Source organism: Bubalus kerabau, chromosome 1, assembly GCF_029407905.1.
Source record: "Bubalus kerabau isolate K-KA32 ecotype Philippines breed swamp buffalo chromosome 1, PCC_UOA_SB_1v2, whole genome shotgun sequence".
NCBI classification, from domain to species: Eukaryota; Metazoa; Chordata; class Mammalia; order Artiodactyla; family Bovidae; genus Bubalus; species Bubalus kerabau.
Genome location: NC_073624.1, coordinates 15,734,015 through 15,759,649, shown reverse-complemented (window position 1 = coordinate 15,759,649; position 25,635 = coordinate 15,734,015). Strand labels below are relative to the sequence as shown.

The window sequence follows — 25,635 nt, the reverse complement described above, 5'->3', positions numbered from 1 at the left end:
ACTTCCTTCATTTTAGCTGAAGTCCTTCCATCAACAGCTGGCTTCCCTCACTCTGAGAACATGCCTGTACAGGAAGGAAATTGTGTACCCTGCGTGCATCAGCTATAGCAACAATACTGCCTCATGTCAAATTGAAGACAAAGTGCGATATTGATTTTAAGATGTGCTCTGATTTCAGAAATGTTAAATTGTGAAAAACAAAAACATGAGTTTAAAAATTACCAACGCATGTTTTTTTTTTCATGATTTAACATCTCTGATATGGCACTAGTGGTAAAGAACCTGCTTGCCAATGCAGGTAGACCTAAGAGACGTGGGTTCGATCCCTGGGTGGGGAAGATCCCCTGGAGGAGGAAATGGCAACCCACTCTAGTATTCTTCCCTGGAGAATCCCATGGACAGTGGAGCCTGGCAGGCTGTAGTCCATAGGGTTGCACAGAGTCAGACATGACCGAAGAGACTTGGCATGCATGTTATTGAGAAAAATTACCAAAATGCAGAATGTGAAGATGCTCACAAATACAACTTACAGGGAGGGGTGTTTATACTAACGTGTCCAGGAGTCATTAGTGAGAACAGTTCCAAACCTGCTTGTGTTATGGGGTTTAGGTTGTCAACAAAGTTATAAAACCTAGGAAAATCCCTCAACTGGCAGCACCCCTGGGACACTCTGTAGAGTCCTGGCATGTTTTTGCTGATGGGAACTGGTCCAGTCTGGTCCATCCCAGGAACCATCTTGGAAATGTTTGCTCAGCTTCATCCCGGACACGTGGAGTTTAAGTCTCTGGGGATGAAGCCTGGAGGGTCTGTTTTGTAAACCTCATCTCTGATGGAGGAACCAAGCTCAGGGAGGGGAGGTGACCAGGTGGGTGAGGATCAGATGCCTGGCCTTCCTCACTGGGATCCTCACAGCCTCCGGTGGATTTCCACAAGAACTTCAAGTTCTGCTCCTTTCACTCACAGAATCTCTTTACCCTTCCCCTTCAGAGGACACTGTCTGCCCCTGCAGGCCAGGCCCCTGGCATCTGCATTTCCAGGGCTCAGTTCACAAGGCTGCCCTGGCCTGGGGGCGCCCCACCAAACAGGGGTCCGACAGAGTTCCACCAACTGCTGGACTGCTTCGTCTGATAGGCGTGGACAAGCACCTCCTGGGTGTGAGAGAGCGGTCTTGGATTTCCGGGCGTGGCGGGTCTCCAAGCCCCGAGGTCAGGGGACACCCGGCCGTGTGGGTGGCAGCCTTCCTAGGTGGCCTTTCCTTCCCGCAGGGCCTGTGGGAGAAGTGCCAGCTTCTGAAGACGGCCTCCGTGTTCGCCCGCTGCCACGCCCTGGTGGACCCCGAGCCTTTCGTGGCCCTGTGTGAGCGGATGCTGTGCGCATGCGCCCAGGGGCTGCGGTGCCCCTGCCCTGTGCTCCTGGAGTACGCCCGCGCCTGCGCCCAGCAGGGGATGCTGCTGTACGGCTGGGCGGACCACAGCTCTTGCCGTGAGTCTGCGCGGGGACCCCACCTCCCGCCGGGGTGGGTGGGGCCCGTCCTGGGTGTCCCACCCCAAGTAGCGGGTGCTGACTGAGGCCCCGGTTCCCGCTCGGCTCCTGCCCCCTGTTCCCGGCTCACAGAGCGAGTCCCCTCCCTAGGGCGTCAAGGAGGTTTGAAAGGTCCCCCTGGCAAAGTCCCCATATCTCCTGCCTCTGTTGTCACGCCCGGCCTCCCCGCTTCCTCGTGGACTCAAAAGCTGTTCCCCAGCTCTGCCGGGGGTCTCATCCGTTCAAGTCTGAAACTGACCTGGAGCAGGGCGGTGATCTCGGCATCCTGGCAGGCTTTTCTCAAGCCCCTGACTGTCATTGCCTCCCTTCTCTCCTCTGGCTGGTACTCTCCATCCCTCCCCCGCACCGTCGTCTAATCTCACCGGGTCACTAGTCATCGTGATAGTTCCCACTCCCAAATTATCGTGAAGAACTAGGAGCAGCTGCAGTCACTTACAGGCAACCTCCTCCTCCTTCCCCCGCCCTGCCCCCGCAGGCTTCCCGTAGATCACACTGGCTGATGGTGCAGGGCAGGCAGCCCGAATGTTTACACACACACACACACACACACACACACACACGCCTTTCCGTGTGTGTTTCCAGCTTCTAAGTTAGAGCTTTTCATCTTTGCTGTGGGGGTGTGAGAAGGGTGGTTGTTGACAGCTGAGTTGGCCTCTGGAAGGGGGAGTGGCTGTCTTTTCAGGTCTTTGAGGTAGGAGGGGCAGATGACCGAGGTATCTTGGAGGAGAGGCGGTTTGGGATGCTAGGTCCTTCTGGTTCTTCCGCCTGAGCATCAGTCAGCGGCCAGTAGAGAGACAAAGGAGAGCCGTCCTTATCCATGAAGTGCTGGGTCCAGTGGGAACTGCGCTCCAAGTGCAGTCCTGCCACTCAGTGGACATAGATAGGAATGACCATCTCCTAGCATGGAAGATGCTGTGCGCCCATTTCTGGGTGGGGTGTCTGATTGAACCCAATCTCTTTCTTTTTTCAAAAAAATTTTTTGATGTGGACCATTTTTAAAATCTTTATTGAATTTGTTACAATATTCCTTCTGTTTTATTTTATTTTGGCCATGTGAGATCTTAGCTCCCTGACCAGGGATCAAACCTACACCCCCTGCATTGGAAGGCGAAGCCCTAATCATTGGACACCAGGGAAATCCCGAGCCCAAGTTCTTGAGGAAGAGGAGCCCTCAGAAGAGGGATAGGATGGAAGACACCATTTCTGGCTTGTGTGGCCTTGGGGGCCTTGCATTTTCAGCCTGGAGGCATTTGGCAGCCCCCGGAGAGCGGTTTAAGAGAAAAGGACAGAGCAGAGAAGCAAACGAGTGGCCAGTTGTTTGTGGCAATCAGGTGTCTGAGGGGGAGCATGGTGGTGCCAGGTGACCCTGCTGAGTCTTAACCAGGCCCCACAAGGTGGAAGATGCCCCTTCAGGGCAGGAGTGGTCAGCGGATCGCCTGGGAGGTGACACTGACCACTGGGGTGCCACTGAAGTGGAGATGGCCCCTGGGGCACTGAAGACAGAGGGGCCAGACAAGGGGGCCTCAAGGGCTCTGAGCACCTCTTGGCCTGTGAGATGCTTCCTGGAGGGGACTGGCTCCAGGGAGACTCCTGGGTTTTCCGTTTCAGGACCAGACTGCCCTGCGGGCATGGAGTACAAGGAGTGTGTGTCCCCATGCCACAGGACCTGCCGGAGCCTGAGTATCACCGAAGTGTGTCGGGAGCAGTGTGTGGATGGCTGCAGCTGCCCTGGTAACAGACGTCCCACTTTATTTACAAACCTGAGACCTCGCCAGTGCCCTTGGCTCGGAGAAGCCAGATGAAGGCTGCTTGTGTTTATTCCCCATCGCTAAATTCAGAGGCCCTTTATTTACTTTTTTAAAAGTCTTTGTACAGAGTGGCCAGAATTAAGTTGGCATTTATTTTTAATTTATGTTTTCCATATCCACGAAAGCGCATGTGTGCCTGGGGAGTAGGGTGATCTGGGCTCCAACAGTGACTTTGTTTGGGGGAGAGGGTGGCTCATGGCTCTATCTGAGCTGCAGTGTTTTCTCAGTTAAGAGTCAGGGAGTGGTCTGGGAGAAGGACAGTCTAAACTCTGTCCTGGGTTGGCCATGTGAGCTCAGCTGAAAAAGAGTCTCTTCCAGGAGAGATCTTGAGAGCTTTGGTGAAAAGTCCTGGTTAATTACTGAGAGTGAGTGCTGTGTGTTTTCCACTCGCGACTTGCGTACTGGAAGACTTTGAACGAAACATTTGCCTCCATGTCTTTGAGACGAACATGGAGACAAACAATCTTCCCCCACCTCTGTGCAAGATAGAAAAGAAATTCTTTGAGCTTTCTGGGAGAAGCCTTCAGCCTAGACTCATGGCTTCCTTTCTGGAAGGCCTTGAACAAAACTCTTTCCCCCATTGCTTCATCACTAGAGTGGAGATAAATAGCCCCCACCCGCCCCACCCCCTCACTTTGCAAACTGAAAGATCAGCTTCATAGAATGAGTCCTTTGAGCTTTCTGCAAGAAGCCCTGAGCAGATGACCACCCCGGGGCTTCTGTGGTTGCGAGATGAGTCATGATGGTGACAAGGCTGAGTCTTTGTCTTGATGCCCTTGACCCAGAGGGACAGCTCCTGGATGAAGGCCGCTGTGTGGAAAGTACCGAGTGTCCCTGTGTGCATGCTGGAAAGCCATACCCTCCAGGAGCCTCCCTCTCACGAGACTGCAACACCTGGTAACTGGGGCTGACCAGTGCAGGTTTGGGGAGCTGCCAGGGGCTGGGGAGGGGCCGCTGGGCCAGCAGGGGCATTCGGGGCACCAGCAGGTGGAGCAGGACCAGGCCTGGGCTGGGGGTGGTTTGGGAAAGGCCGTGGAGGTTGACGATGAGGAGCAAGGGTTACATACAGATCTGCCTGGAGGAGGGGGGTTGGGGGGAAGGCCGCTTCACGGGCAAACAGCGTCTCTAGCCGCACTGCCAGCCATGCTTTAATAAGCGACTCTTTCTCCCTGTTGCCTTTGCTTCTCTCAAGCCATTTCTTCCAGAAGCCCCTCTGGGTGTCCCCGCCCCCACACACAGGGGAGGGGAACACCTCAAGACCTTGTCCCTGGCTGCCTTTCCCTCCTGGGCTGTCTTCCAGGAGTCTCCAGGGCTGCCGAGCACGGGTCAGGGCGTTTCCCCGTCAGAGTCCACTGTTTCTGTCTTCCACCAGCAATATGTGTGTGTATGTGTGTGCATTTTGTATATGTGTGTTTATATGTGTATGTGTGTGTGTTGTGTTTATATATATGTGTATGGGTGTGCATGTGTGTGCACATGTGTTTGTGTGTCTGTGCATGTATGTGTGTGCATGTGTATGTATGTGTGTGTTTGTGTATGTGCGTGTGCGTGTGTGTGTGTGTGTGTGTGTTGAGAGGGTAGCAATTCAACTGCTTCGTGCCTGGGTGGACTCGCTTGGTTTCCCTCTTCTGTCTGTCTGTCAGGGTTTGCTCCCTTGCCTTGGCATTGTCTCCATGATTCCTCTGCGGCTGAAGCCCCACTGGGTGCACCTTCCCCTCCTGAAGCCCCCTCTGATTTGGGTGATTTTCTGGTCCCATACCCCTCCTTGGGGGCTGTGGGGTGGCAGTGCCCTCTCCAAATCCGTTCATGGATGCCTGCCTCTGCAGACCCACCCATAACCTGTGCTTCTCTCTCCACCAGCATCTGCCGAAACAGCCAGTGGGTCTGCAGCAATGAGGACTGTCCAGGTAGGGAGCTTCCCCCCACACCCACTGCCCTCCTCCCGGTGGAGAGGTGCAGCCTCCCTTACCAGACGGGGAGGACCACGTAGCCAGGCAGCCTCTCCTCACCTGGATATGCAGGCTGGATGCAACCCCTGTTCACAGCTGCAGCACCAGCTGTGCTAAACTGTTCCTTTCCGGCCAGCCAAGGGAGGCCCCCGGCAGTGAAGCGAGAGACTGCAGCTGGGCAAAGCTTTCACCCTATTTCCTGTCACCTATTTGCTCAGAGGATTACAGTTGCGTGAGCTGTGAAACTTGCAAGGTCATGGATGACTAAACAAAGATGACGCAGATTCCTTGGAAAATTAAGAGGAAGAAGGGCTTGATGGTTCTTTAAAGTTGACGTGAGAAATTTCTGGAATTTTCCAGAATGCCTGAGCCAAAGACCTTGGCGGGATCCAAGGGCTTCACAGGTGTCTCAGTAAAAGAATCTGAGGCAGGTAAAGAATCTGCCTGCAATGCAGGAGCCACAGGAGACTTGGGTTTGATCCCTGGGTTGGGAAGATCCCTTGGGGGAGGAAATGGCAACCCACTCCAGTATTCTTGGCTGGAGAATCCTATGGACAGAGGAGCCTGGTGGGCTACAGTCCATGGGGTTGCAAAGAGTCGGACATGTTTGAGCAACTGAGCACAGCACCACAAGAGCTAGAGAAACCAGGCCACCCAGTGATTTCTCCTACCCTGTCTCCACCCTGGAAAATCCATTTAGGAAAAGTTTGAATATAATCTCTGCCTTTTACTTTCTCCTCTGTTTAGCCCCAACTCCATCTATGGCAGATTTTGTCTGCTCAGATCTCCCTTTGCCTCCTCCCCTCCAGCTGCCCCCCTCCATGACCCTGGCTCTTCTCCTGATGCGTCTCCCCTTTCGGTCAGTTACATGACATTTTCTATTCGTTATGAGGCAGGTGCAATTTATTCTCATTTTACAAAAGAGGAAACAGGTTCAGAGAGGTCAAGTAACTCACCCAGAGTCACACAGCTTCTATAATATAGAGACAAACTCACAACTCACAGACTCAAACTCACAACTGCCTGACCTCTGTTTCGTACTTGCTGTGTGGGTTGACTTCCCCAGTGGCTCAGACAGTATGAATTTGCCTGCAGTTCAGGAGACCTGTGTTCAATCCCTGGATTGGGAAGATCTCCTGGAGAAGGGAATGGCAACCTACTCCAGTATTCTTGCCTGGAGAATTCCATGGACAGAAGAGCCTGGTGGGCTACAGTCCACGGGGTCGCAAAGAGTCAAACATGACTGAGTGACTAACACACACACACACACACACACACACACGTGTCCAGGACCCCCATGAAATCAAGCTAATTGGAAGTTGCAGGAGACGACCCAAACCTTTATTGCCCACCGGCTGCGTCCAGTGGTGGCCAGTGGCATGTCCAGCTGCCTTTTGCTGACCAAGTGGCTGGGAATGTTTTGGGCGTGCTCTTGGCAGAACTTGGTCTTCTCTGGAAACTGTGGGCAGGGCTTGGGTAAGCGTCACTGTGTAGCCCATCCTTTTGGCTCCTCCTCCAGCCCCCCGGGCTCACGGCTGTCCAGCATGGCTGTGTTCCCGGGTTTCCTGTGAGGCAGCCCTATCCCTCAGTTGTACCAAGGAGATAAGCTAAATACAATATTCAGACTTCTGATTCCCGGGAAACTTAAGGATGTCCATCAGGGGAGGTCAGAGCAGGAAATCAGATCGGAGTAGATTCAGGCCCCAAGGTTTTGCTTTTGAATGCTTGCGGATTCTCTCATTGACCTTTCTTTTCCTGGGCATTGTCAGAGATAAGGCAAGTCCAACTTCTTACTCAGATTGGAGTCCTCTTGAGAAAACAGAGAGAGGCTGGGGGAAGCATTCCCACCCATTTCCCTGTGACGGGGTCAAGAGCTGTGATACCCAGGGCTGTGTCACTTTGTAGAAAGATGACAGCATCTGAAAAATCCCTTTCAAAAAGGCTTTTTCAGGACTTCCCTGACGGTCCAGTGGTTAGGAATCTGCCTTGTAATGCAGGGGGTGTGTGTTTGATCCCTGGTCGAGGAAGTAAGATCCCACATGCCACGGAGCAACTAAGGCCACGCATCGCAGCTAAGACTCGATGAAGCCAAATAAACAAGTATCTTTTTTAAAAAGGCTTTCTCGTGACACCTGTGGATTTGGAATTCCAGCTTGGCTGCGATCAGCCGGGGTGACCCTTGCCCACCCTTGCCCCTAATCACTGCCCGTTATGCTCTGACTTCCACAAAGACTGACCCCTTGTTTGTGCCCTTCTTGGGGGGCAGTGCAGTGGGAAGTCATGTTTTGTTTCTGCTCACTGCTCTGAGACCATGAGTTCGTGTTTTCCCCACAACAGCCCATTCTCTGACTTACTGGACGCCACCTGGGTGCCCCACACTTCACTGCATTTCTGAGCCTAACTACCCAGGGTTAGTGCAGAACCCGGAGGTGAAGGTCTGCAACCAAGCGCCCCTACTTCTGATGCCAGCCATGGTAACTGCTAGAATGGCTCACAGAACTTGGGCAAACACTACACTTACTATTACCAGCTTATTACAAAAAAAAAATATGAAGGATACAAACGCTAGATGAAGAGGTACACAGAGCAAGCTCTGGAAGGGTCCTGAGCCCAGGAACTTCTTTCCCTGTGGAACGGGAGTCACCACCTCCTGAGTGTAGATAAGCTCACCAATCTGGAAGCCCTCCCAACTCTGTTGTTTATTTTATTTTATTAAAAAAAAATATTGATTTATTTGGCTGTGCTGGGTCTTAGTTGTGGCATGCGGGATCTAGTTCCCTGACCAGGAATGGAACCTGGGCCCCCTGCACTGGGAGATTGGAGTTTTAGCCACTGGACTGCCAGGGAAGTCTCTGATTAAGGGTTTTAATGGAGGTTTGAGGGCTACTTGCCCTCCCCCTGACTTCCAAGGGCAGGGCCACACCTGGACCCTAAGTTGGGGTCCCACCCCATGCCCGCTGTGCCTTTCAGTGCAGATATAGGCATGAGGTGGTAGTCAGGGGCTGATAAGCCTGGTCTTTGACAGGTGGGCAGCTGGCACCCTCCCCCCCCACCTCCACCTTAGGCCTTTGGGGGCTCCTGACTGTGTGACAGGCCCAGCATCAGCCCCTGGAGACGGAACTGGCTGTAGGGCCCACTTAGGGGGAACTCGGGGTGCAGAGCAGATCGGTGTCATGGAGGACAAGTCTTTGCTGTTTGCAGGCTGGGGGTGACAGGGCCGGGAAGGAGGGCTCCCACTTTGTGGAACAGCCATGGCATGTGTCTCTGGTTATTTCTCTGTAGAGGAGAAGGTGGAGAGGGGATGTGGAGAGGGGGGCTGGGAAGGACTCCGGATACTGCCTGGGCTTCAGTGGGGCCATTGTGGGCCCCAAGATGGGGATGCCCTGAGTGGGGTGGGGCCAGCAGGCATCACTGGAGATGATGGCAGAGCCCCCTTCCCCCCCGCAGATGGTCTGTGGTCCAGGGTGTGTTGGGTCTGCACCACAGGCTGCTCCGGGGCCTGGGGAGGGCAGAGTAGTGGTTGGATCCAGGGCAAGTTGAGGGTGGGGCTGCAGGGTGATGCTGGGGAGTCCTCGCTGCCACCCCCAGCTGTGTCAGCCTGGCTGGGGAGCTGGCTCTGGCGGTGGTGAGATAGTGGGCAGATGGCGTCCTGGGCCCCCATTTGCCTTGCTGAAGTCCCAGCAGGGGTTTGCCCATCAGGAGACCTGAGAGCTGCCCCTCGGCTGGGCAGGGGGTGAGGACAACATGCTGGCCCCTGGACTGCTGGCCCCCTCATTGCTCTGGGCTGGCTTTCTGCCCTCTTGCCCTCAGGGACTCTCCTGGTGGGGGGGAGCCCCCGTGATAACAGTGCAGAGAAAGGCTTCTGACCCCAGCAGAGCAGAACCCAGGGAGGCAGTAGGGAGGGCTGGGAGCCGCAGTGAACCCAGAACCCAGAGCTGGAACTAACCCTGGCTTCTGACCCAGCCCACCCCCAGCGTCATCACCCCCCACAGCCCAGCCCCCTGGGTGTGAATCCCTGGGTGTGACTTCACTCCCTGGGTGTGACTTCACCCCCTGAGGCTCAGGACTGACCCACTGGGCCTTGACCTCCCAGGGCCAGAGGAGTGGGGCCTGAGTAGAGTCCTCCTGTGGGGCCCCTTTCTAGATCGTGGTGGGGAGAAACCCAGGAAGTGCCCACTGCTGGGACACCCCCCAGGGGACCCACTGGGACACCCCCTCTCCCCTCCCCCTGTCTTCCCAGGAGAGTGTCTCATCACAGGACAATCCCACTTCAAGAGCTTTGACGACAGGCACTTCACCTTCAGCGGGGTCTGCCAGTACCTGCTGGCCCAGGACTGCCAGGACCACTCCTTCTCCGTCGTCATAGAGACTGTCCAGGTGAGCCCGCCAGGCAGCCTGGCGGTGCCCACGGGGATGAGGGCCAAGGTGACCCCACGTGTACTTCTTTCTTCTGGACCACCCAGCAAAGGGGAGGACAGATAGGGCACCCAGGGCTCCTTGAGGATCCAGGTCCCTGATTCCCTTTGGGACAACAGGCCCAAGGAACAAGGACAAGCAGGGCCTAGAGTTTTGAGGAGGGAGTGGTTCTGAGTGAGCAAAACTGAGGCTGCCTGGTTGGGGTCTTTCCCTGAGTGCGTGGGCTGGGGGCTGGGCTGGGGGTGGTGGTGACGCCCCTCTGCACGCCCCTCCTGGCAGTGTGCCGACGACCCTGATGCGGTCTGCACCCGCTCCGTCACCGTCCGCCTGCCCAGCCCGCACCACGGCCTCCTGAAGCTGAAGCACGGGGGTGGAGTCGCCCTGGACGGCCAGGATGTCCAGATTCCCCTCCTGCAAGGTGGGCGCCCTCCACCCCTGGAGCCCCCCACCCAGCTCGCCCTCAGCGCCCCCACCCCTCACTGCTGCCTCTTCTGTGAGAATGTGAAGGAGTGCTATTGTTGGAGGACAGGCTGGTGTCCTGAATTTATGCTGCAAGAAAGGAAGGCTTCCTGGAGGAGGAGGACGAGCTGAATGACGGCAGAGTGGCTGGTGATGGGTCAGACCCCAAGACATCATGGGGCAAAGCCAGATGACCCTGTGACCTCTGAGAAAAGCTCCCTGCTCAGTGACTTTGCCAGGCGGAAATGTACCATTACACACAGCATGATTCCAACCTTCACTCTTAAAGGGGCTTCCGTACCCCTCCCCTCTTCTTTATGACCATTGGCTACCCCATGGCTCAGCATCCCCATATTGCACAGAGTGGGTGAACTTGGGCCAGTGGGTCCACAGTTTGTCCTTGTGTGCTTAATGCTGTGTGTCTCCCATGAGATGCTGTGTTCCCTAGGATAAGAGGTATGCCTCCTACGTCGTCTCCAGAGAAAACTGCAGTTTTAGCTTTGCTCACAGCATTGCTCAGCAGTGAGGACTGGGTCACTCAGCCTGGAAGCATGTGCCACAGCACAGGGGTTAGAGGTTCAGTGGAAAACCCATCCCTGCTCAGGGCACGTGCATAAGCTAAGGATGCAGTAATCTCTACTGCCCCCTCGTGGCATTATGGGAAATGGCAGGCTACTGGAGGAATGCAGAGGCACCTTCTACGTGGAGCCCAGTTTGCACTGCCCCACCCTGATCCACCTTTCCTCTGAGACCCTCTGTAAGCCTCATGGCCACCCCCCAGCTGCCCCCTAGTTCAATGCTTTCATTGCCACAGTCCTTTGTGACAAAGCCCACCTCTCTCTACAACCCATCTGTCTGCCGCCCTCTGCCCTGGCCGCATCCCAAGCCTGAATCCCGACCTTGCTTGGTTCCAGGTGACCTCCGCATCCAGCACACTGTGACGGCCTCCCTGCACCTCAGCTTCGGGGAGGACCTGCAGATAGACTGGGACGGCCGCGGGAGGCTGCTGCTGAAGGTAGGCGCCCTCCTGGCAGCCGGGCCGCACAAAGCCCCTGTTGTGCTCTGATGGGAGAGCTCGAGGGCGGGAGGGGAATTCCTTTCTCCCCCCACCCGCCCTGAGCCCCCAGAGTGAGGAACAGGCCTCTCTTGTGTATGAGAGGCTGGTGATTGCTGTCTGGATGCCCCTTGTTCACCCTGGGAGTTCCTGGGTGCTGGGCTCTGGTCCTCCGAGGGTTTCCAGCCTGGGTGGGCTCCCTGCAGAGCTGGGTTGGGGGCAGTGGTGGGCAGCTGGTTTACTGCTAAGGCTCCTAACTGCAACAAAGCTTGTGGTCAGAGGGTGTTCCCTGGGGCGCCTGCTGTGGGACTCACAGCGAAGACCTGGGTCATGTGCCCACTACCTGTGAAGGATTGTTCTGGGAGCTGCCAGATCCAAACGCCCTCACCCCCAATCCAGGGACTTGGCAGCCTGGGGGTCACTTCCAACTGCTCTCTGTTCTTAGAGTCACTCTTGGATAGGGATCTGTATGTTTCACAGGGCTGGCTTCCAGATCTGTGTTTTCCTCTGAAAAGTACTGTCACTGCTTTTTCATAAACAAAGCAAGCAAGACTCATGGGAACCAGGAGACGTGCCCAGGACTGCAACCCGATCAGCTCCCCGGGCAGGATCACCACCACTAGGCTGGGGCTTCTCACTTTGACGTCTTTAGATGCCTTTGCACTCTTAAACTTTACTGAAGGTGCCAAGATCTTCTATGGGGGTTGTATCTATTGATGTATTCTATCGCTTCCCTGGTGGCTCACAAAGTAAAGAACTGGCCTGCAATGTGAGAGACCTGGGTTTGATCCCTGGTTTGGGAAGATCCCCTGGAGAAGGAAATGACAACCCACTCCAGTATTCTTGCCTGGGAAATCCCATGGATAGAGGAGCCTGGTGAACTGCAGTCCATGGGGTCGCAGAGTCAGACACGACTGAACAATTAACACTTTCACTTATCTAGTGACATTTACCAGATTAGAAATTAAATCAGAGACCCTTGTTAATTCATTAAAACATACCAATAGTGAAGTCACTACATATTAATGTAAAGATTAAAAAATCTGTTTTCCGAAACAAAGTTAAGGAGTGAGAATACCAATGTTTTATGTGTCTGCAAATTTCTTTAATGGCTGTCTTGACAGAAGACAGTTGGAATCCTGTTGACTTCTGCAGTGTCATGTAGGCCCTGAAAAACTCCAGTGCACACTCACAGAGAATGAGAGGGAAAAAGTCATGGGAAAATAGTTTTGGCCGCATGGACCTCTTGAAAGGGCCTCCGGGACCACCCCGTCCCACAGATCCCAAGACCGCACTTTGAGAACCCTTGCCCTGGATATATTAAAATCCTTGGAGGGTCCCCTTTGGCTTCTGGGGGGCCAGTGTTCCCCAGGCCGTGGTATGATCCCGTGGTGGGCATCTGGGGTGTCCCTGAGGACCTCCTGGTGCCCTCCATCCTTGTGATGTCATATTCTTTCTCTTCAAGTCCCTAAGAGTTCCAAATCAACACCTTTTTTTTTTCTTTTATAAAAAAATAAAGCTGTGACCACTAAGACTATAGAGCATGAAAATCTCGAGCCTTCCCTGGTGGTCCTGTGGCTAAAACTCTGTGGTCCCAATACAGGAGGCCCAGGTTCAATCCCCGGTCAGGGAGCTAGATCCTACATGCTACAGATAAGACCTGGAGCAGCCAAATAAATAAATAATAAATCAGTAAAGGGCTTCCATGGTGGTTCAGTAGTAAAAAGTAAGTAGTAAAAAATCTGCCTGTCAATGCGGGAGACGCAAGGGACATTGGTTCAATCCCTGGGTTGGGAAGATCCCCTCGAGTAGGAAATGGCAACCCACTCCAGTATTCTTGCCTGGAGAATCCCATGGACAGAGGAGCCTGGCGGGCTACAGTCCATGGGGTCACCAAGAGTCCGGTATGATTGAGTGATGGCACGCACATAGAGAAATAAATAAAAAATAAAAGTTGCCTTCACCCAACAACTTAAAAAAGAAGAACATGAAAATCTTAGAGATCTTATCAAACCCTCAGGTACAGTTGGAAATAAAGATACCCTCATTTCTGGAGCAGGACAGTGCCTCACAGTCATTTGGTTACAGAGTGAGCAGAACTCAGGTCTCCCACATCCCGGTCACCAAGGCAGGCAGCCCCGTTAACTCCCCCACTTTCTCAGGCACTTCCCTCCGCACAGGGAGGGTGCTCTTGATCCGTGAGACGCCCCGCCACCCTGCTTCAGCAGGCCCATGGTGCCTTGTCTTGGGCGGCTGACCTCTTCCCTGCAAGCTCCTCTGTCTTCTGTCTCCTCTGAGGAGAGAAGGCGGACTTGCTTCTGTGGAGAGGGGGTGCAGGGTTATCTCTGGGGCTGGGCTTGGTGGGTTTGACGAAAGAGAAGAGGCCTTCACTGGTCAAGACTACAGGGCAGCTGACTCCGGGGCCTGGGGAATATCCTAGTGTTTTGGTGTGTGTGAGGGAGCGCATTCCAATGCTGACCCCGGGTTTGTGGGGACCGCCGAGTGGAGGACAGTGGCTGGTGTCAGGACGCCTGGGAGCGGCGGCTGGGGACCCCTGCTCCCCACCAAGGCAGTGGGATGAGGTGGGGTGAGAGAGAAGCTGCCAGTGGCTCCCTGGGTGCGCTATGAATCCCGCTGTGCAGGCAGCGGGGCCGGGCCAGCTGTGAGGCAGGCCCAGCTTGGCCTTAGGGTGGAGGAGAAAGGGTTCTGACAGTTTTCACTTGGTCAGAAGTGCCCCTGAGGTTTATTCCAAACAGCAAATAGCCGGCGCATTCTCCCCAAGTCCCCGATCCTGGACAGTGTAGGCCTGGCTTCCACGGACACGTCTACCCTCCTAACCCTTTGCTGAGCCAGCCTCCGAGACCAGCTCCAGGGACAGAAGGAGACAGTCATAGAGAGCGGGGGATGGTAGAGAAGGCAAGCCTGGTGGGTGAACAGGGGGAGCCTGAGGGCCTCGGGGCCTGAGAACCAGGAGGGAAGAGAGACGGTGCTGGGATGTGGGTGAGGGGACGGGCATCTCCCTAGCTTTGCTGGGGCTGGTGTCCAGAGGAGCGCCTGGCTCACTCACCAATCCGTCTGGACACTGTCCAGCCGTTCACTCTCTGAGCACACCGCTGAGGTTGCCGCAGTGACACAAAACAGGCCCGAATCCTGGCTTCGTTTAGTTTAAATTCTAATGGAGGGGAACTGACAATAAGCAGAACCGACAAAGAAACTGTGTCTCATATTAGGAGGCGATACATCCAGGGGGAGGAGAGATACAGCAGAGGAACGCCAGGGAGTGCCAGGTGGGGAGGACCGACATGTTCAGTGGGAGGTCAAGGAAGGGCGGGTGCCTGGCGTGCCAACGCTTGCTGTTTGCCAAGCAAACAAGGAAACGTTACTCCATCTTCCTTTTTCTGAATGATATTAACTTGGGTCCATTATACATATGTATGAGTCCGAAACCCTCACTAGATTGTTGATCCTGAGTCTTGTCGAGTTGGAGCTGGAAGCTGGAAGGGGCTCCAAGAGATGACCCTGTAGAGCCAGCCCGTCCGGGTGTCAGAACACAGGAGGTCCTGAAGCCACAATTGAAGTCTGGGGCTTCCCAGATGGCTGTAGTGGTAAAGAACCCTCCTGCCATTGCAGGAGACATAGGAGACTGGGGTTCAATCCCTGGGGCTGGAAGATCCCCTGGAGGAGGGCACGGCAGCTCACTCCAGTATTCTTGCTTGGAGAATCCCATGGACAGAGGAGTCCGGCGGGCTACAGTCCATGGGGTCACAAAGAGTCAGACACAACTGAAGCGACTTAGCACTCATGCAAATTGCAGAGCAGGGGTCAGGGCCACCAGTGGGTCTAGGCCTCTGCTCCAGTTTGAACTAAGATCCCCCCCAAAAGAGATGGGCAGATGACTCCAGCTGTACCATGGACCCCCACGTCACCCGTGAACGCACACCCCAGGCTCAGAAGCATCGAGAATGAGCACATGCCAGTGGCCTGCATCCCTCCTGGTCCCCTCGCAGGCTGCCCCTGGGTCCTCGCTGATCCCCACCGCCCATCTCTTTGGATCATGACCGCAACCCCTGGGGTCCTCTTGGACTCATGGCCTTTTTTCCTCAAAGATGCCCAGTGACTGAGTCAAAATCTAGACGCTAGGAAGGAGTATTTTTTTTGTGTGTGTGTCACTCAGTGTATGTTGTGAGAAAACTCGGGCCATAAACGCTCAGCCTGCTTCTCCCACGTGTGTGACAGAGATAAGTGTGCAAGAAAGGGGGGGCTAGTTTTGCGCTGTGTTTTCCCGGCCATGTCCTCTGATGGCCAGGGTGGCAGAGCTCCGCCCATTGCTGGGCCCAACTCTGTGACCTCAAGTGAGTTGCTATCCCTCTCTGGGTCTCAGTGTCTGGTCTTTAAGTGAGGGGATCATCCCTGAATTGCTTCCTAGAGGACAGGTCTTTGATTCTAAAGATTCAAGAGCGGGATGAACTACTGGTAACTGGTTAACAGATACTGCACTTCGGGTTTTTAGTTTCTTTTGCAGCCTAGGGCTTAGCTGTGGTGTATTAAATTCATATTTATTCCTCTCTTCCCGGGGACCTTTTTTGATGAAAACCATCTCATGAGGGCAGGGAAGCTGTGGCTGCTGGGGCGGCTGCTCCACATGGTCTGTCCCCCGCAGCTGTCCCCTGTCTATGCGGGGAGGACGTGCGGGCTGTGCGGGAATTACAACGGCAACCAGAGGGACGACTTCCTGACGCCCGCGGGCCTGGTCGAGCCCCTGGTGGAGCACTTCGGAAACTCCTGGAAGCTGCGCGCAGACTGTGAGGACTTGCAGGAGCAGCCCAGTGACCCCTGCAGCCTCAACCCGCGCCTGAGTACGTGAGCCCCGAGATCCCCGAATCCCAGTGCATTCCAGGGATGGAGCACCCACCGCGGGGGAGGGGGCCCCCAAACCCTTGAGATCCCCCTTGTTCCAGTTTCCTGAACACTGTGCCCGTGGTGAGGGGGTTGGAGCCGGTGGGTCTTTCTTTTCATCCTCAGCATTTGATTATCTCGATCATTTATTCTTCAAAGTCTCTTTATTGAGCACCCTCTGTGGGCCACACCCTGGGAAAGAAAAGAACAGTTCACACTTCTTCCCCTGGACCTTCTCAGTCTGTCTGAGCAGCAATTATATTACCGGAAGATAGATGCAGGGGGTGGCCATCCGCAGATTGGTCTGCCCCAGCATCTGGGGCCTACATCAACCGCGCCCTCTTTCCCAACTCATCAGGGAACAGTTTCTCCCTGGGAAATGCAGTTGATTGTGTATTGAAGCCAATCAAAAAAGAATATTGGCTGCGGAAGAAAAATCGCCATGGTTCCCAGACCAGAGAGAAGCTGTTTTTGCTGTTGGCTCAGCCTAGGGGGGGCGAGTTCGGGGATTTTGGTCTTGGGGTCCGAGTGCTCGAGCCCATGCGCGGTCGGGACATGCCCCTCCTTTCCCCACAGCCAAGTTCGCAGACCAGGCCTGCGCCATCCTGATGTCCCCTAAGTTCGAGACCTGCCACAGCGCCGTGAGCCCGCTGCCCTACCTGCGCAACTGCCGCTATGACGTGTGCGCCTGCTCCGACGGCAGAGACTGCCTGTGCGACGCGGTGGCCACCTACGCCGCGGCCTGCGCCGGGAGGGGCGTGCATGTCGGGTGGCGGGAGCCCAGCTTCTGTGGTGAGTGTCCTCCCCGTCTGCTGCCCCTCCAGGCCAGCCAGCGGGATCCGCTGGGATGCCTTCTGCTCTGGGCCAGGTCAGAGCACTGTCTCTGCTTTACTGCCACTGGGGAAGGAGCCCAGGGCATCTTCTCCCATCCCTCACCCCTCCCATTTCCTGGAAGGACAGGGCAGTGGGGACTGGGGTCCCTGCCTGGCAGAGATTTCTGAGGCTGCTGCTACCTGGTGTGGGATACATGTAGGGTAGGGGTGAGGAGCGAGTGGGTCCCAGATGCCCATGGGTTCCTGCATACCTGGAGGGTCTGATGAAGCAATGGGGGAAAGGCAGGTACCAGTCCTCTGCTTGTATGTGTGTGTGCTAAGTCACTTCTGGGTTCAGTCCCTGGGTTGGGAAGATCCCCTGGAGAAGGGAAAGGCTACCCACTCCAGTATCCTGGTCTGGAGAATTCCATGGCCTGTATAGTCCATGGGGTTGCTCAGACATGACTGAGCGACTTTCACTTTCACTTCTTTAAGTCGCTTCTGTTGTGTCTGACTCTTTGCAGTACTTTGCATGAGTATCTGGCCTCAGAGATGTGTAACTGGGAAAAGGAGTATTTTAATAACTTTCTGAGATAACTGTGGATATATTCTTTGATCCTCCTCCTCATGTGTGCTCAGTCATGTCCAACTCTTTACGATCCTATGGACTATATAGCTCGCCAGACTCCTCCGTCCATGGAATTTTCTGGGCAAGGATGCTGGAGTGGGTTGTCAATTCCTCCTGCAGGGGATCTTCTTGACCCAGGGATCGAACCTGCATCTCCTATGTTTCCTGCATTGGCAGGAGGAGTCTACCACTGGCTCCACCTAGGAAGCCCATCCTCTGCTTTTAACTTCAGGTAAACCTCGGAGCAATCCCTGCCCACAGCTCCAACACTGTGTGAAGTCGTGTAAAGTAGAATAAAGTCATTGTCCCCAGACGATCTGAGAGCCTCTCTGGCACTGTTAAAGGCCTGGCATCTGAGCTCATGTGTGCCCCGCACTCTGGTCCCTGGTTGGTTGTTACTGTTGCTCTGGGCACATTTGCCCGGTGCCCTGCGTGGCCAGGCAGTCACAGTGCTGTAGGGCCTGGACCTTCTTGTTTGAGGCAGAGATGGAAACTGCCTCCCTGACTAGGTTCCTGTCACACTGAGCAAGAGCATAGTTAGATTAAGGCAGGGGCAACCAAGGAAGGCTTCCTGGAGGTGGGGAAGTCCCTGGGTGGGGAATATCCCCTGAAGGAGGGCATGGAAACCCACTCCAGTATTCGTGCCTGGAGAATCCCATGGACAGAAGAGCCTGGTGGGCTACAGTCCATGGGGTCGCAAAGAGTCGGACACAACTGAAGTGACTTAGCATGTACACGCATGCCCTTGACAAGGCTTTAAAAAAGGCACTTTCTTGATGGAGAAAAGTTGTTTCTGATGGTGGAATAATAATAGGGATGTAGAAGTGAAGACATTGAAGGAGGATATGGTCTAGTGGACACTGATTTATAGGGTGAAGTAGATGTATTTGGAGACATAAATGTTGGTGGTTCTGATAGAAACAGGAAAATAGGAACTACAGAAGACAGTAAAAGGACTTAACAACACATATTTGAAGAGGAATTTAGGTTTAGGGGCTCTAGAAGTGTCATTATTTGGGATTAAATGAGCCAAGTTTAAGCGACCTTATAAAAATGAGTTTAAGTGTGATCTGATTTTAAGCGACCTTACAAAAAAGGGAAACAGACACAAAGTGAGCATGAAGAGGAAGAAGTGTTTGGGTGTGTGCAGTTGTGCCCCCATCCCGCTGTCCCTGGGGTGTCACAGGGTCACAGGCCAGCAGCCAGGAGAACTGAGGCTGAGACCTCACTGGCAACTTGCTTTGAGCCCTTCACTTCACCCTCCAAACCCTTATCAGCGTTTGCTGTTTAGAAATTGGGAGACATGATCTGGAGTAAGTGGTGTCTGCTTGTGAATATGTTTTTAAAACAGTTTGGTGTTCTTTCGTGAGCTCCAAAGAGCTCCAGTACCACAGTTGTTTATGTCTCAGGGCAGAAAAGAACTCAGCGAGAGGCCAAGTGGTAGATAAGAAGTGATTTATTAGAATAGGACACTTGTGAGGTTGTACAAGTGGGTGGGTGAGAAATGCCACATCCTGAGAACTTACTGGGCTACAGTTTTATAATCAGAGGAGAAGTGGGGAGGGGGGAGAAGACCTCTGTCCTTCTTGAGTAGACGTCCTGCTTCCATCATCAGCTCCTCGTCCAGGTTGAGCAGGTGAGTTTTCTTGTTCTTACATGGGCAAGCTGGGTCCACAAATTATTGTTTCAGTGGGTGCAGAGAGCATGTCCTAGGGATCATTAACTTACTGAGCTTACTGGGCAGGATGTGGGTTTCATGCCATCGTTGTTTTATTGTTTGGAGACTTGTCTCCTGTTTCTGTCTCATGGTTTTGTTGCTAAGCAAGTCTGCTTGGTTCTGTGGTTAAGCAAACCTGCTTTCTGAGTCACCGTTAACTTACAGGGTCTCCCATGTTTTTTCTACCCACAGTCCCCCAGTGGCATTAACTACTGTATCACCTCCTTTGTCCCTTCACTGTGTCCCTGTCTCCTTGATTGTCTGCCGATGTTAGACACTACGCATTATCCCTGTGCTGAACCGCCCGAAGGATTTCCTCCTTTAGGACATTCCCCCAGAATGCCGAGGGCTTACCCAAATAGTCTTTAAACTCTTAGGAGTGGCTGTTCTTAACCCCCACCGAGAACAGAACAAAAAGGGGATGGGCCAACTCCACAGCAACAGGCGCTGACCTTTGGTTAGAGTTTCCTGGCTCTCAAGGCTTCTTGATATGGCAGGAAGTGCAGGTGGTGGGAAGACCCCATCCCTGGAGACTTTAAAATAAGAATTTATTTATCTAGGCTATGTCAGTCTTTTAAAAAATATTTATTTGGTTGCTTTGGGATCTTCTTAGTCTCAGGCAGGATCTTTAACCACAGTGCGTGGATTTTCCAGTTGGGGCACATGGGCTCAGTGGACCATTGAGATTTGTAACCACTGGACTACCAGGGCCGAACCTGTCCCTGAAGACTTTTAAGGACAAGAGGGATCTGTCTTTATGAGCTGAACCAGAGAAAACCAGCCAGGTGGCCTTGGCTCTGAGGCCTGAGGAAGGGGGGGGGGCAGGATGCTTGGGTTCCTCCTCCATCCTGCACCTCATTTTCCCTTCCTGAGAAATGAGCAGAATCCCTAAACAACTAACTCTGTCCCCAAGAATAGGCCATACCCACTGGGGACTCTTATGGAGCAAGACCCGATTGTATAGCTGCTTTACAAGGTGCTATCAGGAGAGTCCTGAGAAGCACAAGATTTTTTTTTTCGCCTTGGAAATTGGTTGTGTTTCCTTTGGAAAGACAAGACCCCAGGCTCCTGGCAGGCAGGGACCAAGTCTTACCATCTCTGCATCCCCCAGACTAGCACAGCCCCTCCCATGCCCCATGCCGTGGACACACAGTCAACGCGTGTTAAACAGATGATATTACTTCTGGGGAAGAAAAAGTGAAAGTGAAAGTGAAAGTGAAGTCACTCAGACGTGTCCAACTCTTTGCAACCCCATGAACTGTAGCCTACCAGGCTCCTCCCTCCATGGGATTCTCTGGGGAAGAAGGAGACATTTAACACGGCTGAGCCGGCTTCTCGGAGGAAAAAGCCTTCTCAGCTCTAGCTCCTTCTGATTGGGTGAAATGTGCCCTTATAGTCATAGGTTCAGTGGATTGGAATGCCCATCTTTAGAACCCAACCTGTTCCATCTTAGGGCTTCCCAGTGGTACAGCGGTAAAGAATCCACCTGCCAATGCAGGAGACACAAGAGATGCAGGTTTGATTCCTGGATTGGGAAGATCCCCTTGCAGAAGGAAATGGCAAAAAAAAAAAAAAAAAGAAGGAAATGGCAACCCATTCCAGTATTCTTGACTGGGAAATCCCATGGACAGAGGAGCCTGGCGGGCTGTGGTCCATGGGGTCGCAAAGAGTTGGGCACAACTGAGCGAATCACGTATGCACGTCCCATCTATATCCACCTTTGCTCTAAATATTCATCTGATGACCCAGTGTCTCTGCTGGTTTGGGAAAAAGTCTGTGTCTAACATGGTTAGAGCCCCTTCCCTCCCAGCTTCCCTCAAACACCACGCCCACCCGGGACAGTTGTAGGTGGGGAGGCACCCCGGCTTGGACATTTCTGAGGTTCACGACCAGGCTTTCCCTCTACAGCTTCCCTGGGACACAGCCAGCAGGTTTCTGCTGGAGAAATGGCTCCTAACAGGGAGCAACAGGTTCTATGATCCTGGGAGGAGTGTCCTCAGGGTGAGCTTCTTATTTCTTGGATGACAGCTGATCTGCAGTGGGAAAGCATCTTGAATGAGCCAAGTGCCTCCCTCAACACCAACCTCCCTTCCCCGCCACCAGTCAAGAATTCCATCATCGGGGAGCTTGTGAGAGGACCGTGAGCTCAGTGGGCTGAATCCTGGCTGGGACCCGTCAGTGCTGGGGCTGCTTAGGTTTGGAGCCTGCAGAGCTCCGACGGCGTTTCCCCTTTGTCATGAAGGCAGGAAAGCGGCAGACAGTCGCCACCTGCCAGGCATGACTCGAAACTCCCTTAGCTTTCACAGCCACCCAGCTGGATGGTCAGGACACTGCTGACTAGAAGCATGGCTGGGACTTGAACCCGGAAACTTGGTGTTCAGCGCCCACTCTCTTAGCTGCTTTACATTTCTATGTGGGAGAAGGCCAGGAAGGGCAAGGGCTATGGGGAGGTGGGTGCTGCCCGCCTGAGTGCCCCAGCTCTTTGTGACTGGCATGTCCCCAAAGCCTGGCTCCTAGGGGACTGTTTTCTTTTAGAGCATAATGGTTAAGAGCATGAGCTTTGGGGCTGTCACAGAGAGCTGGGTTCAAATCCTGCCTCAAGGACTTCCCTGGTTGTCCAGTGGCTAAGACTCAGTGCTCCCAATGCAGGGAGCCTGGATTCGATCCCTGATCTGGGAACTAGATCCCATATGTTGTAACTAATACCCAATGTAGCAAAAAAAAAAAAAAAAAAAAAAAAATTCCTGCCTCAGCCTCTTCCTGGAAGGCAGGTCCCTGATGGGTCACTAAGCTTAAATTTCAGGTTTCTTACCTCTGGTGGTGGGATTGTGAGGTCTCACTCATTGAGAGGCACCAAAGGCGTAAAACCCCCGGGAAGAGCAGGGTATCCAGTAGGTACTCAGTTAAGGGAGCTGTCATTGTTTTTATCATCAAGGGATAAATGCCCTCGCCCATCCCTGCCAGGTCTTTTTTTAATTGTTGTCATTCAGTCACTCAGCTGTGTCCAACTCTTTGTAATCCCGTGGATTGCAGCAAGCCAGGCTGCCCTGTCCTTCACCATCTCCTGGAGTTTGCTCAGACTCATGTCCATCAAGTCAGTGATGCCATCCAACCATCTCATCCTCTGTCGTCCCCTTCTCCTCCTGCCCTCAATCTTTCCCAGCATCAGGGTCTTTTCCAATGAGGCAGCTCTTTGCATCAGGTGGCCAAAGTATTGGAACTTCAGCATCAATCCTTCCAATGAGTGTTCAGGGTTGATATTTACAGCCCTAAAATCTACCAGGATTTCTACTCTGTCCCAGGGTCTGAGAATTGAAAGATGACCAAAGCACAGTCCCCCTAGTTAAACAGAGGAGAAAGCGTGTACTTCCGTAATTAGAACAGTCATTTGTGGGGATCCTTGGTGGTCCAGTGGTTAAGACTGTGCACTTTCACTGAAGAGGGTTTCAACGCTGATCGGGGAATGAAGATCCCGTATGTGGCCAAAAAATAGAAAAAAAAAAAAAAAAAAAGAACAGACAGTTGTGAGCATAAAAACACACTTTTGCTCCCGGTGGGAAGATAAGGTGGTGACCATGCAGGTATAATTGGGGGTCTCAGAGGCAGCGAGTGGGACTGCTGGTCCTAGAACCACAGTCCTGCTCATCGTAACGTTTCCGCTGAGTCTGTCCCTGCCCCGCCCTCTCCCCCAGCGCTGAGCTGCCCACACGGGCAGGTGTACCAGCAGTGTGGGACCCCCTGCAACCTCACCTGCCGCTCACTCTCCCACCCGGACGAGGAATGCACCGAGGTCTGTCTGGAGGGCTGCTTCTGCCCGCCGGGGCTCTTCCTGGACGAGACAGGGTCCTGTGTGCCCAAGGCCCAGTGCCCCTGTTACTACGACGGTGAGATCTTCCAAGCCGAAGACATGTTCTCGGACCATCACACCATGTGGTGAGTCAAGCAGCGGGACTGGGGACCCCGGGAATGGCAGGGCCGGGAAATGGTCCTCTGAGTCCTCCATTTCATGGATGGTACACTGAGGCCCATGGGCAGGCAGGAAGTGCCCGCCCAGCATTGCACAGTGAGTTGGGAGCTAAGCTGGGATATCACCCAGGCCTTCTGTCTGCCTTCCTGTGCCCGGCACTGGAGCTTCAGGCTGGCGGTGGGACTAAGTGGTGAGCAGTAAGCCAGCTGTCACTCGTGGAGCCCCACTCCCTGCATGAGGTGTCAGTTTCCCTTTTCTAGAACAGGAGATGAGAGTGCTCCCTGCCAGCCTCCCCTTCGGCCTCCCGTCAGTGTCCTCAGAACAAAGCATTTGAACCAGAAGAACACTGACCATAGTAGCATCGCCTCCAGAGCACATCACTGTCCCCACTTGCTTCATGCTTTTCTTGGGGGAAAAAAAAAAAATCGAGATCACACCTACTTCCTGCTGTCCTTCACCCAGGCCCTTGGGCGTGGTCAGTGTCAGCAGGGCATCACAGTCACAGAAAAAATTTGTAACAGAACATTTACAAACACCTCCTTGGCACCGGTTCTGTCCTGGGCGCTAGGCTAGAGATGGTGACCTAAAGATGAACTGGACACAGAGTGGGCCTCAAAGCTGACTGTCTACAAGGGAAACCAGCTGAAATGTCCTGGTGATGGAAAATTTCAGACATTGGAGTGGGGAGAATAGTATCAGGAGCCCTAATGCATCCAGCCTCGGCTTCCCTGATTATGACCTCTGCCGTTCTGGTTTTTAAAAAATTTTAGAAAAAGTTTTGTTTATTGAGATATAATTCACACACAATAAAATTTCTCCTCTTCGGTATACAGAGCTATAGGTGTTTACAAGTGTGTACATCAGCTAACTACTGTCACACTCGAGATACAGAATGTTTTCATCACCCCCAAAATTCTTCCATGCCCTATTTTACTCAATCCTTTACTCACCCTCTGGGCTTCCCTGGTGGCTCTGATGGTAAAGAATCTGCCTGAAGTGTGGGAGACCAGGGTTCGATCCCTGGGTTGGGAAGATCCCCTGGAGGAGGAAATGGCAACCCACTCCAGTATTCTTGTCTGGAGAATTCCATGGACAGAGGAGCTTGGGGGGCGACAGTCCATGGGGTAACAAAGGGTCAGACACGACTGAGCGACTGGGCTGTAATATTCAAGGTGTTTCTCTCTGAGACCTTGCAACAACACTGTTAGGCAGGCAGGCCTGGCTTTTTCAGTACGAATTTGAGGCTTAGAGATATGATCGCTTTCCCAAGCCACCCAGCAACTGGCTGAAACCCAGGGACTCCTGAACTCTTCGTGTTACCTGGAGAAGAGGCCATTGAGTTTGGCGATCAGAAGGTCCTGGTGGCCCTCTTGTTTTGTAGTGTGGTGAGCAGCTGCGTTTCACATGGATGATGGGATGGGAGCCCGGCTGGAGTGGGCAGAGCACCTTGTGGGAGGCGGGGAGTCCTTCTAAGTGAGGCTGTGACCTTTGTTTCTGCAGCTACTGCGAAGATGGCTTCATGCACTGCTCCACGAGTGGAGCCCCAGGGAGCCTGCTGCCTGAAGCAGTCCTCAGCAGCCCCCTGTCCCACCGCAGTGAGTACTGCTCGCCACGAGCTCCCCACTCCTCTGCTCAGACAGCATGGGCGAGGGGGCTGGCTGCATTCAGGCATGTGTTTGGGTGGGTGACCTCCAGGCCTTTGCATGTGGACATCCCAAGTATTGAGGCAGGAGGAGTTTAATTTTGTGATGAGGAAAGGCTGAATTGCCTGTAGGATGGACCAGCGAGATCTCGCTTCTGCCCACGGGGACCTTAACCCAGGGAGCAGCTGTGGGTGTGTTGGCCACTTTGACTGTGGTCAACACCGCCCTCCTCCAATGGCCTCTCTACCGAGGGACATGCTGACCAGGACACCTCTTTAGAAAGCTTCTCAGATGGATTTGAGAGAGCAGTTTGAACCTGGTGCCTTTAGTGTGAAGGTTGTAATTGATGCTGTGCTGTTTAGGGTTGAGACACAGGAGAGAGAAGAGGCCGACCTGGGGCTGGTCAGCCATATTCACATTTATGGAGCAGGGACCTCATGGGATTCCAGATGGATTGTCATCCTTGTGTAGAAAGGATCCCCCTGGGAGGAGGAAGTGGGATGCCTTTAGGCAAATTGTTCTTCAGTTGCTGAGTCGTTTTGTCTCTTTGCTACCCCATGCACCACACCAGGCTCCTCTGTCTTCCACCATCTCCTGGAGTTTGCTCAAATTCTTGTCCATTGAATCAGTCATGCTATCTAACCATCTCGTCCTCTGTTGCCCCCTCCTCCTCCTGCCCTCAATCAAGCATCAGGGTCTTTTCCAATGAGTTAGCTCTTGGCATCAGGTTGCCAAAGTATTGGA

General features: G+C 53.6%; 1 protein-coding gene across 1 annotated transcript in view; it reads left to right on the top strand.

The window, feature by feature from the left end:
- VWF (von Willebrand factor) overlaps positions 1–25,635 on the top strand; it is a 122,320-nt gene that overhangs the window by 28,765 nt on the left and 67,920 nt on the right. The window contains exons 7-17 of the mRNA XM_055568893.1: positions 1,266–1,482; positions 3,151–3,273; positions 4,136–4,247; positions 5,211–5,257; positions 9,540–9,676; positions 9,995–10,133; positions 11,089–11,189; positions 15,889–16,084; positions 16,701–16,916; positions 22,974–23,214; positions 24,749–24,843. Of these exons, the coding sequence (XP_055424868.1) occupies positions 1,266–1,482; positions 3,151–3,273; positions 4,136–4,247; positions 5,211–5,257; positions 9,540–9,676; positions 9,995–10,133; positions 11,089–11,189; positions 15,889–16,084; positions 16,701–16,916; positions 22,974–23,214; positions 24,749–24,843 (1,624 nt within the window). The remainder of the gene's footprint in view (positions 1–1,265; positions 1,483–3,150; positions 3,274–4,135; positions 4,248–5,210; positions 5,258–9,539; positions 9,677–9,994; positions 10,134–11,088; positions 11,190–15,888; positions 16,085–16,700; positions 16,917–22,973; positions 23,215–24,748; positions 24,844–25,635) is intronic.